The 17,803-nt window shown below is 39.5% G+C and overlaps 1 protein-coding gene and 1 pseudogene across 1 annotated transcript; both read right to left on the reverse strand.

Annotated features, from left to right (window-relative positions):
- Positions 1 to 2,357: 2,357 nt before the first annotated feature.
- On the reverse strand, positions 2,358 to 3,015 carry LOC113899333 (annotated as a pseudogene).
- A 461-nt stretch (positions 3,016 to 3,476) lies between these two features.
- LOC113899335 (CMRF35-like molecule 8) lies at positions 3,477 to 15,187 on the reverse strand. The gene is made up of 4 exons (XM_027552758.1): positions 15,094 to 15,187; positions 14,462 to 14,877; positions 3,820 to 4,006; positions 3,477 to 3,706 (listed from the first exon to the last, which is right to left on the reverse strand). Exons 1-4 carry the CDS (start codon positions 15,140 to 15,142, stop codon positions 3,477 to 3,479), a joined length of 882 nt encoding a protein of 293 aa, XP_027408559.1. The 5' UTR covers positions 15,143 to 15,187.
- Between the last annotated feature and the right edge of the window lie 2,616 nt (positions 15,188 to 17,803).

Below are 17,803 nucleotides of genomic sequence, written 5' to 3' on the forward strand. Positions count from 1 at the left end.
ATCAGGGTCTTTATCAGTGAATCAGTTCTTTGCATGGGTGGCCCAAGTATTGGAGTTTCAGCTTCAGCATTAGTCCTTCCAATGAATATTCAAGACTAACTTCCTTAGAACTGAATTAAGTTAGGAAACTTAATTCAACAATTTATGAAAGAATCATATATCATGGCCAAGTGGGATATAGTCTAGGTGTACAAGGATGGTTCAATATTTGCAAATCAATCAACATGATATACATTAATAGCATGAAGGATAAAAACTTATATATTATCTCAACAGACAAAAAGTATTTGACAAAATTCAGCATCCATTCATGCTTAAAAGTCAATAAACTTGGTATAATGGGAACACATCTCAAAATAATACAGGCCATTTACAACAAACACACAATTAATATCATATTTGATGGTAAAAACTGAAAGCTTTTCTCCAAGATGAGGAACAAGACAAGGATACTACTACTCTCACCATTTCCATTTAACATAGTACTTGAAGTCCTAGTCACAGCAGTCATATAGGAAAAATAGAAGACATCGAAATTGGAATAAAACTATTAAAATGCAAAAAGACAGCCTATCAAACAAGATACTGGCAAATAATTAGTCAATAAGGGGTTAATGTCCAAAATATATAAAGAAATTTATATGCAACATAAAAACTATAAATAATCTGATTTTTAAAAAGGCAGAGGACCTAAATAGACATTTTTCCAAGAAACATACAGCTGGGCAACAGACACATGAAAAGACATTCAACATCTCTAATCATCAGGTAAATGCAAATCAAAACACAATGAGATCTCACCTCACCCCAATCAGAACACTATCATCAAAAAGCCAAGAAGTAATGAGTATTGCTGAGGATGTAAAAAAGGGACACTTTGGCACCCTTGCTGGGAAAGTAAACTGGTGCAGCCACTATTTAAAACAGCATAAAGGTTCTTCAAAAATTAAAAATATAAATACTGTATCATTCAACAATTCCATTCCTGGATATCTATCAGAAGAAAACAAAACACTAATTTGAAAATATATATGCACCCTAATATTCACAGAAACATTATTTCTAATAACCAAGATATGGAAGCAATCAGTATTCATCCATATGAATAGATAGAGAATATGTGTAATATATATATATATATATACACACACACACACACACAACAATGAAATATTACTTAATCATAAAAGGATAAAATCTCATCATATGAGACAACACCGAAAACCTGGAGGGTATTATACTTAGCAAAGTCAGTCAGACAGAGAAAGACAAATACTGTATGTTTTCACTTATATATGGATTCTAAAATGCAAAACTAACAGAACAGAAACAGACTCATAGATATAGGGAATAAACTACCAGTTACTAGAGGGGAAAGGGGTGAGTGTAGGAGTGAAATAGGTGAAGCGGATTAAAAGGTACAAAATTATGTGTATTTTTCCATACTTACAAAATAAATAAAATTATGTAATGTGCAGTAAGGAAAGGAATCAACCTGCCAATACCTTAACTGTAGCCAGTGAAACTGATTTCAGACTTCTTGCATCCAGAATTGAAAGAGGATAAATTTTAGTTAAACGACCAAGTTCATATTAACCATTGAGCATATATGTACTTTTTGTTTGCTGTGTCGCCAGGAGTTGGACACAACTGAGCGACTGCACTTTCACTTTTTACTTTAATGCATTGGAGAAGGAAATGGCAACCCACTCCAGTGTTCTTGCCTGGAGAATCCCAGGGACGAGGGAGCCTGGTGGGCTGCCATCTCTGGGGTCGCACAGAGTTGGACACGACTGAAGCGACTTAGCAGCAGCATAGTAGGATGAGATGTATCTGCAGTTGTCTGTTGGGACGCATCATGGTGAGGCAGGTTTGGATGGACATTCTTGGGACAGCCAACTTAGCTGAATAACATCTTCTTGGAGTCACTTTTCTCTTTTTTAGTTCCTTTAACTTCTTCTTATTTTGAAGTAGAGCATATTGTAGCTAAATATTTATTTTGATAGGGCTTCCCTCATAGGTCAGTTGGTAAAGAATCCGCCTGGAATGCAGGAGACCCCGGTTCCATTCGTGGGTCGGGAGATCCCCTGGAGAAGGGATAGGCTACCCACTCCAGTATTCTTGGGCTTCCCTTGGTTCAGTGGTTAAAAAGGATCCCCTGGAGAAGGGATAGGCTACCCACTCCAGTATTCTGGCCTGGAGAACTCCATGGGCTCTATAGTCCATGGGGTCGCAAAGAGTCGGACCCGACTGAGCCCTTTCACTTTCTTATCTATTAATAGACCTCTCCTAGCTACAAGTTTGAGACTCTAGCGCAGAAGAAGATACAGATTGAGAGGAAGATAAAGACCAAAGTCTCAAATCTGTAAGGCCAATAAGAAGCACTGCAAATGCCCTGTGGTGGCCTCACGGTGTGACTGTGGCTGGAGGAGGGGCTGAGCCCCGCGGAGGGTTTGAGTACAGGCTGCAGGTGCCCGGGGAGCACAGTGCTGCACAGCACAGAAGTAAGTGCCTGAGTCTGTGGTCCGCAAAGAGGAAATGTGCAGTGAGCTGCGGCGTTCTTTAGGACTGCCGTGACATTTAATCTTCCTTCCTGCCTTGTTCCTGAAGGAATGTAAATGAGGTGGATGAGGCGGCCCCCGGGCTTCTGAAGATACCACCGAACACTGTCTGCCAAGGTGGAGAAAATACACCACAGTGTAGAGCTGTCTCCCTCCTGTGGAGTCAGGGCTGGGGACTCTGCTCCACATCCACCCCTCTCACACCTGATGAGAAAGAGACAGACAGTCACAGGTGAGGCTCACTGTAACTCTGAAAAAACCCTGAACGTGTTCCTCCAGCTCCCATCGATGTTGAGAAGGATAGGAAGTGTGCAGGACTCGTCAACTCTTTCTACTCCCTCCCTCAACAGTACAGCAGCTGCTCATTTCCTCAGATTCCCCTGCAGGGCAGCCCCAACTCACAGCAAACCTGGGCAAACAAAAGCCCCAGCACAGTGCCCACTAGCCTCTTCATGATGCCTTGACTTGCTGCTGAGAAATTTTCACCTTAAAATACACAGCTAAACCATAAGTGGTGTGTCACTTCTTGTCTGGAAATGTTCCTGCTCCTGCAACCAATCAGCTCACCCAACAAACCCTGCTCAGGTGACACTCTGTGACAGGAAGCCCCACCTAACAGTCAACTCCACTGAGAACACTGAACTTGAGAAAAGAAATCCTTTCTTTGCAAATTGAAAAAGAAAAGAAAAAATCTAAGATGCCCATAGGAATGAAACATTTGCAATACTCTATATTCTCTGTACTATTTGCCTTCACAGAACATGCCAACTTCCTGAAAATAACACAGGCTGAAACTATGAGTCCTTTAAGCTACCAGATCTCAGGGGTTTGCAGATAGCTCCCCCTACAGTCCTAGTCACCATGTCACTCAGAGCATAGAAGTGCTTGGTCAAATTACTTCAGTGGGCTTTTTCCTCAGGTGAAAGGAAGTTTCACTTTTCTAAATTCAGATGCAAAACCTTTGATGCCTGAAACAAGATTGTTTCCAGACATGTCCTTCGGGAGAAGCTGGAGTCCTTGGTTGGGGTACTGCACATACCAGTAGAGATTAGGTTGAAGAGAAAATGAGTAGTTGCACCTCAGCTCCAGAGGGGCTCCTTCAGAGACAGTGATGTTGCCATCAGGCTGGGTCACTGACTGGGCTCCTGAACCATTAATACTGAATCAGTGAACTCAGCTAAACAAAAGTCTCTATTCAAAGTCAAACCAGAACAATGTTCTGTGTGTGGACAAGAGAGTAAAATGGAACAGTACTCACTCAGCAGCAGGAGTGCCTCAAGCATCAAGGTGAACACCAAAGTCATGGTGGAGCAGTGAAGAGGCAGTGAGCTGCTTTCTGGGTGATTCCCCATGGACAGAAGTCTCATGACTGGGGGACTTGAATCCAAGTTGCTCTGCGGTTGAGGAGGAATGCAGGTGATATTGATTTCTTCTTCTGATGGAGACTGTAGAGGGAGCTAGGAAGAGAGGCTGTCTTAAAACTTCCTGTCTCTAGTGTCTGAGATGCTTTACATGTCATTGTGTAAAAAATGGTGTCAGGATATCTCTTTAAATTGTAAGGAAGGAAGGTTTTTTTGACTTATTCTGATCTTTCCCAGTTTTCACAACAGTGCCCTCCAGGGCCAGATAGAGAAATAAAGAGAGATTCACAATTTTTTTCACCCTCTTGCTGGCTTTGTATGGTTGAATTTTAAAGCATTATAATTATGTACAGAGCAGAATTTATGTTTTGTAGGCTCTGAAACTTACAAAATTGCACTTTCTATAGCAGCACAAAATTATGGATAAAAATTAAATACAAAATAATGCTTAGAATGAGAAATAAAATCATAGTGAATTATAAATTTTAGAAAGCAAATTCCACAGACAGCATAAATCTAGAAAACTGAGTCATATTTTAGTACTTATTTCCATGACACACTGCTATAGTACTTTTTGTTTCTATGCTTTTGTGTCTTCATACTTTTTACGCTTTTCTTCATATGACAATAAATTTGTAAAAGCTTTAATACAGAGAAAAGAAAGAAATCACTGATTGAAATTACTTTCTTAAAAATTCAAAGTGCATTTTGAAAATGGATGAAAATTTATAGGATTATGGTCAAATTTGGAAACTGTCTATCACATACTATGTGCTACAAGATTTCATTACATTCCAATTTTCTTATGTCATAACAAATCCTAAATACTATCAACTGATCACACCAATTAACAAGTTTATTTTCTATATTAGTTTCCTATGATGAGTGACAAATTATCAAGAACTTTTGTGATGGAACAACATCTGTTTATATCACAGGTTCTGTAAGTCAGAAATCAGCACAGAGTTAAGCTGAACTCACAAGGTTTGCAGTCAAGGAGGCAACTAAGACTGTCTGGGGCATGGGGTCCTCTTCCAGACTCAGTGGTTGCTGGTAGAATTCATTTCCTTGTGTGGGCTGTAGCACTCATGGCAACTTGTTTCATCAAGACAAGGAGGATGTCTCTGATCACAGGAAAAGTTTAAGCTCTTTTTAAAGAGCTCACTTGATTAATTAGGGGCCGACCTAGGACAGTCTCCTTTTGATTCATTCAAGGTCATACTGATTAGAGACTTTAATTACACCTGCAAATTTCTTTTATGTGTGTGTGTGTGTGTGTGCTCAATCCCTCAGACTCTTTGCAACCCCATGGACTGTAGCCCACCAGGCTTCTCTGTCCATGGAATTTTCCAGGCAAGAGATACTGGAGTGGGTTGCCATTTCCTCCTCCAAGGGATCTTCCCAATTCTGGGATCAAACCCACATCTCTTGCATCAGCAGACAGATTCTTCACCACTGCACCACCTGGGGAACCTTGTATCATCTACCTACCATAGTTGTTAATGCCCTCATTGGACTGGCATGCTATGAGTTTCACTTTATTCTCATAAATGTAAAACATTGTGACCAGTCAGTAAGAAGTTAATATGAACATAATAAATATGACCAGACGAGGCCATTTTCATACCAAAGGAAGAACATAAGCAAACTCATTTTCCAATGTATAGGGTGGAATGCACAGATATTCCACAGAGTGGAATGCAACAGCATTGCAAGGAAACTATAAAAACATATTGGAACCAGTTAGGGAGGTGTTACCTGCTCTTAAAACACTAAAAAGTTCTGGCAATGGACTATCATGCCTTTTGGAAACAAAGACTTGTTAATGAATCATTACCAAAGGATCAGCAGTACAGTGTAATGTAAGGTAATGAGCATTAGCATCAAACAGATTTTTGTTGGAAATCTGTCCCTGATGCTTAGCCTGTGAGATCTTGATGACAACACTTATATACTGAAGTGACTGTGAGCTGCATAAATAATTCCACTAGGTCAAATTATATGCATTCTTAATTCAAATTCACTCTTGCAGATGCTAAATAAGCCTGCGGCTCACTCCATAACCACCTGACAGACTAGAATTACAGTAGAGTGGAAGTTGGGGTTTAACTGGCAAGGATCTTAACTCGTTAAGATATTTATTTTTTGAAACATTTATAAATATGGCTAGGACCTATGCATCTTGGAAATGACATGTTAAGTAAGGGGCACTGAAGTTTAAGCTTTATTTTAAAATGAAATATTAAAAATGTTAGTTGCTCAGTGGTGTTTGACTCTTTGTGACCCCATGACCAGTAGCCTGCCAGGCTTCTCTGTCCATGGGATTCTCCAAGCAAGAATACTGGAGTGGATTACCATTCCCTTCTCCAAGGTATGTTCCTGACCCAGGGATTGAACCCAAGTCTCACACATTGTAGGCAGATTCTTTACTGTCTGAGCTTTATAAGAAATATCTCATTTAATACAACAATGTCTTGGGTTACTCATTTTTACCCTCCCTTTTACAGATGGTAAACCTAGCTTCAAAGAATTTAAATTACACAGGATTGCAGTATTTTTAAGTGACAGGGTAGTGATTAAAATCTAGATCTAACTCCAGAGACCAGTCTTATGTGCACTCCATAAGACTGTTTGTATGATAATTGAAGCAATATGAGCAGATGAAATTTCAAAGAATAGTGTACAGACTGAGAGGAAAAGAGGGCCAAGCAGTAGGAATGCTCAGATGTGGTATGGGTAAAGAAGAATAGGAGATCTTGCAAAAGATCCCCAGAAGTTTAAAGTTTAAGGTTGGGGTACTGTGTGCCAGGAACACAAAGGTCCCCAGAAAGAGTGGCAAGCACTGCAGATGGTGGCTGCTCGAATGTGGTCTGTAGGTTGGTAGCATTCGCGTCACCAGGGAGCTCTCTACTTCAAAATCTCAGACCTAACCCAAATTCCTAAGTCAGAATCTGCATTTTTAATAATATTCCTGTGCACATTAAAATTTGAGAAATACTTGTCTAAATGAAGGAGGTTAAAAATGTCTTTTAGATTTAACAATAAAGAGATCATTGGTGATTTTTAAGAAAACAGATTTTAGAAAATATTGGGGAAAAAAACAGAAGTGTATGGAGGAAAAAGAGGTGACAGAGTGTAAGCAGTTATATGATTAGGGCTTTTAAACAATAGCCAGGGAGTAAAAGATAGATTGGTTGCAGGAGAGGCATGTATGGGGTTTGGAGGAATATGAAATATTTTTTCTAAGAGGAGAAAGCTTGGATTTTTTAAATGAGTCCTAAAAAATCAGACCATAGAATTTGGCTGATTAGTGGCCATAGAAACCAGAAAGAATGGTGTCGGTGAAGTATTTAGGCAAAGAGGTACTATTTCAAAGTAAAAGGTATACCTGTTTTATTATTATGGGAGGGAAGGTGAATTACAAGTGTAAAAGCAGAATGTTGTATGAGATCCAGAAAGTTGAAGATTCATTTAAATATACTGAAATTGAGCTGGGCTCTATGGTCCTTACCTCCCATGTCCTCAGCCTGCCCTTATCTGTGGAAAAACTTTAGCCAAAGAAGAAGCTTAATCAGACATCCCCCATAAAGTCACATGCAAAGAGAACTGACCCCACTCTTTCAGCAAAAGAGAAACTGAAAATTTCTGAGAACTTTCAGAAATCAGTTTCCTCATTGTGGACTGCTGCTATTCAACTTGAGAGAGATTGGGATGGCAACCCATGGGAGGAAAAGCACTTAGGTTAGAAATTTTTTATATAAAATTTCAATTAAAAAATTTAAAACTTTCAAATGGAAAGAAACAAAAAGTCTTTTTTAGCTTTGCTTAATGGCAGAACTATTATTATTTTGTCTTGCTTGACTGTTTTCCTCTTCTTCTGCATTTTTTTCTGATTAAGTTTATTCTTTGGAATTCAGGGAAAGCCCAAGAGGCTAATGGTTTTCTATGCACAAGAAGCAATAGAGGGTGGGTATTGGGAGTCTGTTTCAGAAAGACCCTATAGAATCCTGCTGGGTTTCATATTATGTGTGTGTGTGTGTGTGTGTGTGTGTGTGTGTGTGTGTTTGGTCTCTTGGGTGCCAAGCATGGTTCAGGTCTGGAGGATGTAGTAGTAAAGAGAGATTAAATGCCTACGGTTCCGTAGGAAGAGAGAAAAATTAAATGAATTCTTTTTTTTTAGAAACAATTATTTTAAAGAATAATAAGTACTGTAAACACAATACAATACTGTATTGAGACAGAGTTACTCTTGGGGTGAGGAAGGGCATCTGCTCTAAGTAGGATATGGAGGGGAGGCTCCACTCTGATACTTACTATGCAACACCAGGAAAATACTGGACCCCCTTCAAGTTCAATTTCCTTCTTGTAAGTAGTCAGTATCTTTCTGCTGAACACTGGACTCAGCACTAGCACTTATTATCTCATTCACTTCTCATGAGAACTCTGCATGGTAGATTCTATCAATATCCTATCAATATTGATATTCTATCAATATCTAACATTGTAGATATGAGAAAACTAAAGCAAAAAATCATTAAGTCATTTTCCCAAGATACTCAACTAATGAGTGGTAGATCTAGAAATACAAACCAAGTCTTCGGTCTCAAGCACTTTGTAACATTGCCTCCCTAAAGGTGAATTGATCCAACCTTGAAATGTTCCAATAAGAATTAAGTAGGAACAAACATTAAAATCACCCAACATAATACCTTCCCTAACTTAAATATTCAGTCAGCTGCAGCAATGAGCAAAATCTTGGGGGTGGGGTTGGGAGACAGAATCTGAAATTGAAGAATAATCTATCCATGAGATAAATTTCAATGTTTTTCTGAGATATGTATGAGTGCATGTGTGCTCATTCATGACCGACTGTTTGCAACCTATGGACTATGGCCTGCCAGTCTCTTCTGTTCATAGGATTTTCCAGCAAGAATATTGCAGCAGGTTGCTATTCCCTACTCCAGGGTATATTGTCACCCTGCTTATTTAACTTATATATGCAGAGTACATCATGAGAAACACTGGACTGGAGGAAGCACAAGCTGGAATCAAGATTGCCAGGAGAAATACCAATAACCTCAGATATGCAGATGACACCACCCTTATGGCAGAAAGTGAAGAGGAACTCAAAAGCCTCTTGATGAAAGTGAAAGTGGAGAGTGAAAAAGTTGGCTTAAAGCTCAACACTCAGAAAACTAAGATCACAGCATCCCATCCCATCACTTCATGGCAAATAGACGGGGAAACAGTGGAAACAGTGGCTGACTTTATTTTTCTAGGCTCCAAAATCACTGCAGATGGTGACTGCAGTCATGAAATTAAAAGACGCTTACTCCTTGGAAGGAAAGTTATGACCAAGCTAGATAGCATATTCAAAAGCAGAGACATTACCTTGCCAACAAAGGTCCATCTAGTCAAGGCTATGGTTTTTCCAGTGGTCATGTATGGATGTGAGAGTTGGACTATAAAGAAAGCTGAGTGCCGAAGAATTGATGCTTTTGAACTGTGGTGTTGGAGAAGACTCTTGAGAGTCCCTTGGACTGCAAGGAGATCCGACCAGTCCATCCTAAAGGAAACCAGTCCTGGGTGTTCATTGGAAGGACTGATGTTGAAGCTGAAACTCCAATACTTTGGCCACCTGATGCGAAGAGCTGACTCATTTGAAAAGACCCTGATGCTGGGAAAGATTGAGGGCAGGAGGAGAAGTGGCCGACAGATGATGAGATGGTTGGATGGCATCACCGATTTGATGGACATGGGTTTGGGTGGACTTTGGGAGTTGGTGATGGACAGGGGCCTGGCATGTTGTGGTTCATGGGGTCACAAAGAGTCGGACATGACTGAGCGACTGAACTGAACTCAACTGAACTCCGGGGGATCTTCCATACCCAAGGATCAAACCGGCATCTTTTGTGGCTCCTGCATTGCCAGACGGGTTCTTTACCAGCTCCACCAGGGGAGCCCTTTCTGACGAATGTGTAGTAGGTTACCTGGCAGATTTCATGTCTTATCATAAGTATCCATGGTCTATCATGTTCTTATTACTATTAATGTGAAATTAATTCATTAGAGTGTTATTTTGAGAGATTGGATGCCATAATATAAAATGGAATGAGTATACCAAACAGTGTTTTCTGCAATTGTTTATTTTTTCCCATTATTGACCCTTGCTCCCACTTTGCTAGATATTTCTATACTACAAGAAACGACAGAGCAGTACATACAATTTTACTTGCCAGAGAAGAAACTCCCAACTTGTGCAACAATTCCAAGCTTTCTTTTCAAGGTATCCTCTTACTCTCCAGCCATAATCAGGCCATGTGCTGTATTTGTCATTTGAAGTCAATCACTTTCACATCTTGTAGGCAAGAAGAAAAAAAAAAAACAGCCAGTTTTGTTGAAACCTCTTTCTCCCCATTTCTGCATAAGGAAATTTACTGAATGGTTCAGCAATGACAGCTCCTATTGTGATTACGCTTTTGCTGGCCAAATTCTTGGCTTTCTCTGCCCACCGAAGCCAAATAAAAAGGACAGAGACAGAATTTGGAGGAAGTAGATAGATGGCTTTAAGAGGGCTGGAGTAGGTTGCCATTCCCTTCTCCAGGGGAGCTTCCTGACCCAAGGATCAAACCTGTGGATTCTTTACCATCTGAGCCACAGGCAAGGGCTCACAGTCAGGAGTCAAGGTGATAATAGGATCTTGATTTCTTCCTCTTGCATTGTTTCAAAGATAGTCATTGCCTGGCATCTATAACCCAGCAATTGACTCTGGCAGTCAGGTGGCTCTGCGGCCTTCTTTCTGATATGTAACTACAAAGGGAAGGGTGTTGAAAGGGAAAACACTAGATAGGAGATGTATTTAGCATAGAGACAAAGGAGACAGTGTGAATTGCAGCTCCTGCAGAGTTGGGGAGCAGTAAAGCAAACTTACAGATATGCAGAGTTAGGTGCAGTTAAGGCAAAACAAAACAAAACAACTAGGAATGTTCACACCTTTCCCTATTTAGACTTCAGGGAATCTCTATCAGGGCTTCCCTGGTAGCTCAGTTGGTAAAGAATCCACCTGCAATGTAGGAGACCCCGGTTCACCTCCTGGGTTGGGAAGATCTGCTGGAGAAGGGACAGGCTACCCATTCCAGTATTCTGCTCTGCAGAATATATATATATATATATATATATATATATATATATATATATATATATATTTTCTCTCTCTCTCTCTCTCTCTCTCTCTCTCTCTCTCATATAGTCCATGGGATTGCAAAGAGTCAGACATGACTGAGCAACTTTCACTTCACTTCAGGAATGTTCAGGCCTGCTCACTGTTCTTTTTATCTTCTTTGGTCCCAGGAAAGGGAAAGAAAAAAACCTCATTTCTATTTTTCCTTTTCACTGCAACCGGCTTCCTTGCAGTTTAACCCATGATCACTGGAGGGGAGCAGATAGGCCAGTGTAAGCATCATAAGATATTTGAGCAGGACACCAGCTGGCAGAGCTTTAGCTTTCACTCTTGATTCATGCAGTGTGTTACAGCCTGATTCTCAGAGGAAAAAAAAAAATAGAAAAGATTTAGATAAAGGATTCATTTTCTGTTCATAACAAGCTAGTTTGAAAGTATTACTTGTTTGCTTCCTTTTAACACTTTAAAAATGCTTTCCCCTGGTGACTTCTATTGCATCTGATATGAAATCAAGCATCATTAATGATATTTCCCAGAATACAGTATATCAATTTCCCCTATTTATTGGCAAGATTATTTCCACTTAAATAGACCCTAGGATTTGCCTTCAATACCCTTTGAACTTCTGTCAAAACCACAGTGGTGGGCTTGCAGAATGTCTTATTCACCTTGATGACTTTCCACATAGCATTGCTCCTGTGTAAGGAGCTTGTTTTATAGGAAGTCAAGGTGGCAGTGAGTGAAGGTGCTTGTTATGAGCAAAAATGTTATGGAATGGGTAATGGAAAAGGTAGTTATAAATACTACCAACAATCATGTGGTCATTTGCAGTAACAAAAACTGTAATAGTCAGCAGTGGAGTATTTCCTGCCATATCAGTAAACAAGGATGTCACAGTCATCAGCACCTGCAGCCCAATGTGAACTCCTGAGCCTAAGGGCACTCAGGAAGGATAAGAATATCTGTGATCTAACAACCATCAGAACTGCAGTCACTCCCTACCATGAGACTAAAGGAGCTCAGGATGTAAGAAACAGATACTGGCCCCAAGATAGCTGAAGTGAATCGTAAAAGAATGACTTCAGTGAGCCTGGACTCTTGCATCTCCCCATGCATAGAAGTGTGCTAGACTCCTTAACTTGTGCTTAGTCGCTCAGTCATGTCTGACTCTTTGCAACCCCATGGGCTGTAGACTGCCAGGCTCCTCTGTCCATGGGGATTCTCCAGGCAAGAATACTGGAGTGGATTGCCGTGCCCTCCTCCAGAGGATCTTCCCAACCCAGGGATCAAACCCAGGTCTCCTGCATTGTAAGCGGATTCTTGACTGTCTGAGCCACCAGGCAAGTCCATCCTTAACTTGAGATATCTATTTTTCTTTAATTAACAATAATCTTTTGATGTTCCGACTACCTTCACTTTGTTGCAAAACTTCTATACCACCTGGCTCCTCTGCTCACCTCCTTGGAGCAGTTCTTTCAGGTTTACTTGAGATGCTATCTCCCAGGCTTGAAGTCCTAAAAATTCCCACCAAATAAAACATAACTCTCAACTTCTGGTTGTGAATATTTTTAAAGTTGACAGTAGTTATAACAATCTCTTTTTCAGTTTAATATGAAAATATTTATGCATAGAGTAACCATTTTTAAATCTCTCCCCCACTTGCCTGCCTATGGAAACATATGAAGTGCAAAATACAAGTTAACATTGAATCTAATTGTATCTCAATAGTTAAGATGCAGGATCCAATGGGACAGTGTGGGTGAGGTATAAAAGGAAAAAACCACACTCAAAAATGGATAAGTGAACTTGATATCCCTTGAAGAGGGTGTGGCAACCCACTCTAGTATTCTTGCCTGGAGAATCCCATGGACAGAGGAGCCTGGTGGGCTACAGTACATAGGGTCATGAAGAGTCGGATGTGGCTGAAGCAACTTAGTACGCATGCACAAACCTGGTATACTCTTTTCAGGTGAAGGTCACATTGATTATGGTCAAATGGGGAATAATTGCATCATATTAACAAGAAGGAGATCCAACCAGTCCATTCTAAAGGAGATCAGTCCTGGGTGTTCTTTGGAAGGAATGATGCTCAAGCTGAAACTCCAGTACTTTGGCCACCTCATGAGAAGAGTCGACTCATTGGAAAAGACTCTGATGCTGGGAGGGATTGGGGCAGGAGGAGAAGGGGACGACAGAGGATGAGATGGCATCACCAATTCGATGGACGTGAGTTTGACTGAACTCTGGGAGTTGGTGATGGACAGGGAGGCCTGGCGTGCTGCAATGCATGGGGTTGCAAGGAGTCGGACATGACTGAGCGACTGAACTAAACTGAACTGAACAAGGAGCATAGTTTTGCTGTTTTCTTTATTTGAAAGTGTGTTGTTAAAAGAGGTATAGATGGACGACCAGTTGACATAGAAGGTACTGGAATAGCTTTGTAGTGTCTCTACTAGCTGGAAATCTGTGATTCAGAATTTGTTTCTCTGTATTGTTCTGGGCTAGGGTTGGCCATAAAAAGGATTGTGCAATGTTTAGAAGGTAGTTGTCATCAAGTAGCCACATTTTTTTTGCCCTGCTGGTTGGTGCAGGGCTCCAGTCACTGTGCAACTCACACATGTTGCTGCTGATCTGCTAGCACATCTTATTGTTGACTTACAGCTCCTTAACCTCCAACCAGATCTCCTCCTCCTCATCTCTCTGTCTTGGGCCAAATGTGCATGTAGCATGATGATAAATATCCACTTCTCCTGAAGGTCACCCACTACCGTGAGATTGAAGGAGGTGAGAGACAGACAAGTTTTTAGTGTGTTTTTGTGGGTTCCAGTCATCCTCATGGGTTCTAGTATGTCCTTAAATGCATTTTTCCATGCTTTTATCCATATCCAATTTTCCTTTCCAAATGACACTCTAGTTGATTTAAAGTAAATTCAGGCTCAGCACAAGATGCAAAGATAGCAGCTTTGTATAAACTCCTCCACCAACTCTAGCAATTGCCTGAAAGTTCTGTTCCTTAAAATGAGTCTCTTATTCTGTATCACTGTGGTTCTACTTTTCTGATTGTAGCCTAACGGACACAAAACCTAAGAAGAAAAAAAAGATTAAAGAAATTATATTCATGACAATTTCTGAAAATTAAACCCAGATTTATGATGTGATTTTTTAGGTGCAGTTGCCACATTAAATTATTACAGAGCAAGTTTTCAAATTTAGACAACTTTGCACATGTTCTGTATGATTGATATAAACTTTGAAAAATCAAGACTGAGAACATATTACTGGAAAGTTAGTTTGGACATCTGTTCCTAAGTGACTTAAAAGGAACTTCCAGACCACAGATTAAGCAACCACACAACTACCATTTCTGGTCTGGGATCTGCAGGTGCATATTTCAGCTGGAGTTCTGCAGCAGGGAAGCTCTCTTTTATTAAACTCTGGGGTTTTTGTTTAGCTATTCCCATTACTTCAAGCACTGTGAGCTCCCAGAGAGCACAGAAATACTCTGCAGAATCTTCCAGTTGTAAGTCTGAAATGGTGAGGCTGATGGATTTACGAGCTTTCTGAAAATTTACAGAGTAGCGGCCATTCCTTGCATTCTGGCCAGAAGAAGCCTGACTAATAAGGTAAATCATCTCTCCATTGGGAAGCAGCTTGTACCACAACATGTAGTAATAGCTCCAGGTTGTTCCATACCGACAGTTCAGGGTGACTGACTGTCCCAGATGACCGGATGTGTTTGGCTGGTCTTGAATAACATTCTGCGCCACACCAGATCCTGTGGGGAAAATATCAGGAAACACAGCTGAAGTAATGAACAAAATAATGTAAGAATTAGACTAATTTGGGACCCAAAGAAAACCCAAATTGAAATCATAATAAGTATGCTTTTCCCCAACCCTCCTTTCCTCCCCAAGTGCCTGTGAAGCACCACACGCCTGGGTGCAGTCCTTTCACCCTGAACACGCACACCCATGTTTGGAAGCATCCCTACCAGAGAAGGTGAAGGCCAGGAGCACCCAGAGCAGGCTGGAAAGTGGCATGAGGCGTGGATTTCCCTGCACAAATGTGCTTAGTTTCTGCCTCCAGCTGAGAGTTCAGTGTCTTTGAGTGCCTGGCAGCACATATACATACTACCCAATACTTGTGTGACTCCCCACAACAGGAAGTGGGGTTTTTCATGTTCATAGACCACGTGGTCTGTGCACATATGGGGAAAAAGTCTGGCTCACCACAAACTTTATTTTGTCTACTTGTCTCTTCCTGGCAATTGAGTTAGGCAGATCCTGAAAAGGAGTATGGAAAGAAAATTAGTATTAAAGGTATGAGCTGAGGGGAACTGAATTTTAAACAAGTTGACAAAAATTGATAATCATTCAGTAAAATAATTTTACCAGCTCATTTAAGATAGAATTTAGTATAGGCTATGAACTCTTTTTGTAACTTACTGGTCATTCATTTAACCTATATTTACCTTTCCTCCATTCAGAAACAATGACTTTTTAAAAAAATCCACAGATTTTCAGCTCTCTTGGTGAAAAGCTATCTTATCCAAAATAATTAACTTATCTTTTTTTTTTTTTTTTCTTAACTGGGTTTTAGGGCTCTATTTAGATTTTTTAGTAAATAAAATTACTTTAACATGAAATGAAGAAACATCAGTTCTTCTGACTTTCAGAATCTATTCATTTGTATGTGTTTTTATGAAACTGAAACAAGAATAAAATATTGTTCTTTTGAAATTTGACATTGAATCTTATTAGACTTTGAGGAGGATCAGCATATTCAGTCTTGTTGCCTCTATGAGGAGAATTGTACTTATTAGATCATGTGCCCTAGAATTGTATTGATGTCACTCTGAAAGCTATAAGATATTGATGAAAAAAATTGAAGATAATGCAAGTAAATATAAAAATAGTTCATGTTCATGGGTTTTAAGAATAAACAATGTTAAAATGTCCTCTGAACCAGAGCAATCTATAGATTTAATGCAACCCCTCTCAAAATAGTCATGGCATTTTTCACACAACTACAGCAAATAATCCTAAAATTTGTATAGAACCACAAAAGGCCACAAATAGTCAAAGCATACATATAAAATATCATGTAGGAAACGAGTTGCCAGTCCAGATTCGATGCATGATGCTGGATGCTTGGGGCTGGTGCACTGGGACGGCCCAGAGGGATGGTATGGGGAGGGAGGAGGGAGGAGGGTTCGGGATGGGGAGTGCATGTATACCTGTGGAGGATTCATTTTGATATTTGGCAAAACTAATACAATTATGTAAAGTTTAAAAATAAAATAAAATTGGAAGAAAAAAAAAAAAAAAAAAGAAAAAAAAAAAGAACAAAGTTGAAGGTATCACAGTCCCTGACATCAAAATATGCTTCAAAGGTGTTATAAAATAATCAGTAAAATCTTATAATAAATTTTAATTTGCTTAAAAAAATAAAATACACATTGCTGGCCAAAAAACAGAGATTCAGTCAATGGAACAGAATAGGGAGTCCAGATTTTAACCCTTGTATACATGGTGAATGAATCTATAACAAAGGAGGCAAGAATAAGCAATTGGGGGAAAGACTGCTTCTTCTATAAGTGGTGTTAGACAACTATACAGCTACATGTTAAAGAATTAGAATATTTTCTCACAGCATATACTAAAATAAACTCAAAATGGATTAGAGACTTAAATATAAGACCTGAACTCATAAGTCCTTAAAGAAAGTATAGGCAATATGCTTTATGAGATTCATCTTTGCTATATTTTTGTCTGTATTTCCTCAGGCAAGGACAAAAAAGAAACAACACAGAACATAGGGCCTAATTAAATTAAAATATTTTGCACAGTGAAAAAAAAAACCATTAACACACAAAAAAGGCAACCTATCAAATGGGAGAAGATATTTGGAAGTTATTGGTCAACAAGGGGTTAATGTCCACAATATATAAAAAAATTTTTTGCACACAATATCAAAACCACAGGCAGAGGACATGATTAGGCATTTTTCCAAAGAACATACAGATGGCAAACAGACACATGAAAAGAGGTTCAGCATCTCTAATCATCAGGTAAATGCAAATCAAAACCACAATGAGATATCACCTTACTCCTACTTTGTCATGAATACTATCATGACAAAAATGAAAAATAATTGAGTATTGTCAAGGATGTGGAGAAAAGGGAAAACTTGTGTATTCTTGCTGGGAAAGTAAGCTGGTGTAGCCTCTATTCAAAAGATTCCCCAAACCAATAAAAATATAACTAGTAGTTATATATATATATATTATATATAAAATATATATATAATAGTAGTAGTTTATATATAATAAATATAACTACTATATGATTCGGGGCTTCCCAGGTGGCTCAGCAATAAAGAATCCACCTTCAATGCAGCAGACACAATTTTGATCCCTGGGTCAGGAAGATCCCCTGGAGTAGGAAATGGCAGCCCACTCCAGTATTCTTGCTGGGAAAATTTCCAGAGACAGAGGAGCCTGGCGATCTATGTTTCCATGAGGTTGCAAAGTGTCGAACATGACTGCAATGACTTAGCATGCACATGCATTATACGATTCAGTAATTCCATTCCTGGGTATCTATCAGAAGAAAACAAAAACACTAATTCAAAAATATGTATGCACCCAAATGTTCACTGCAACATTATTTCCAATAGTGAAGATATATAGAAACAACCTC

The sequence above is a fragment of the Bos indicus x Bos taurus genome, chromosome 10, assembly GCF_003369695.1.
Source record: "Bos indicus x Bos taurus breed Angus x Brahman F1 hybrid chromosome 10, Bos_hybrid_MaternalHap_v2.0, whole genome shotgun sequence".
Taxonomy (NCBI): domain Eukaryota; kingdom Metazoa; phylum Chordata; class Mammalia; order Artiodactyla; family Bovidae; genus Bos; species Bos indicus x Bos taurus.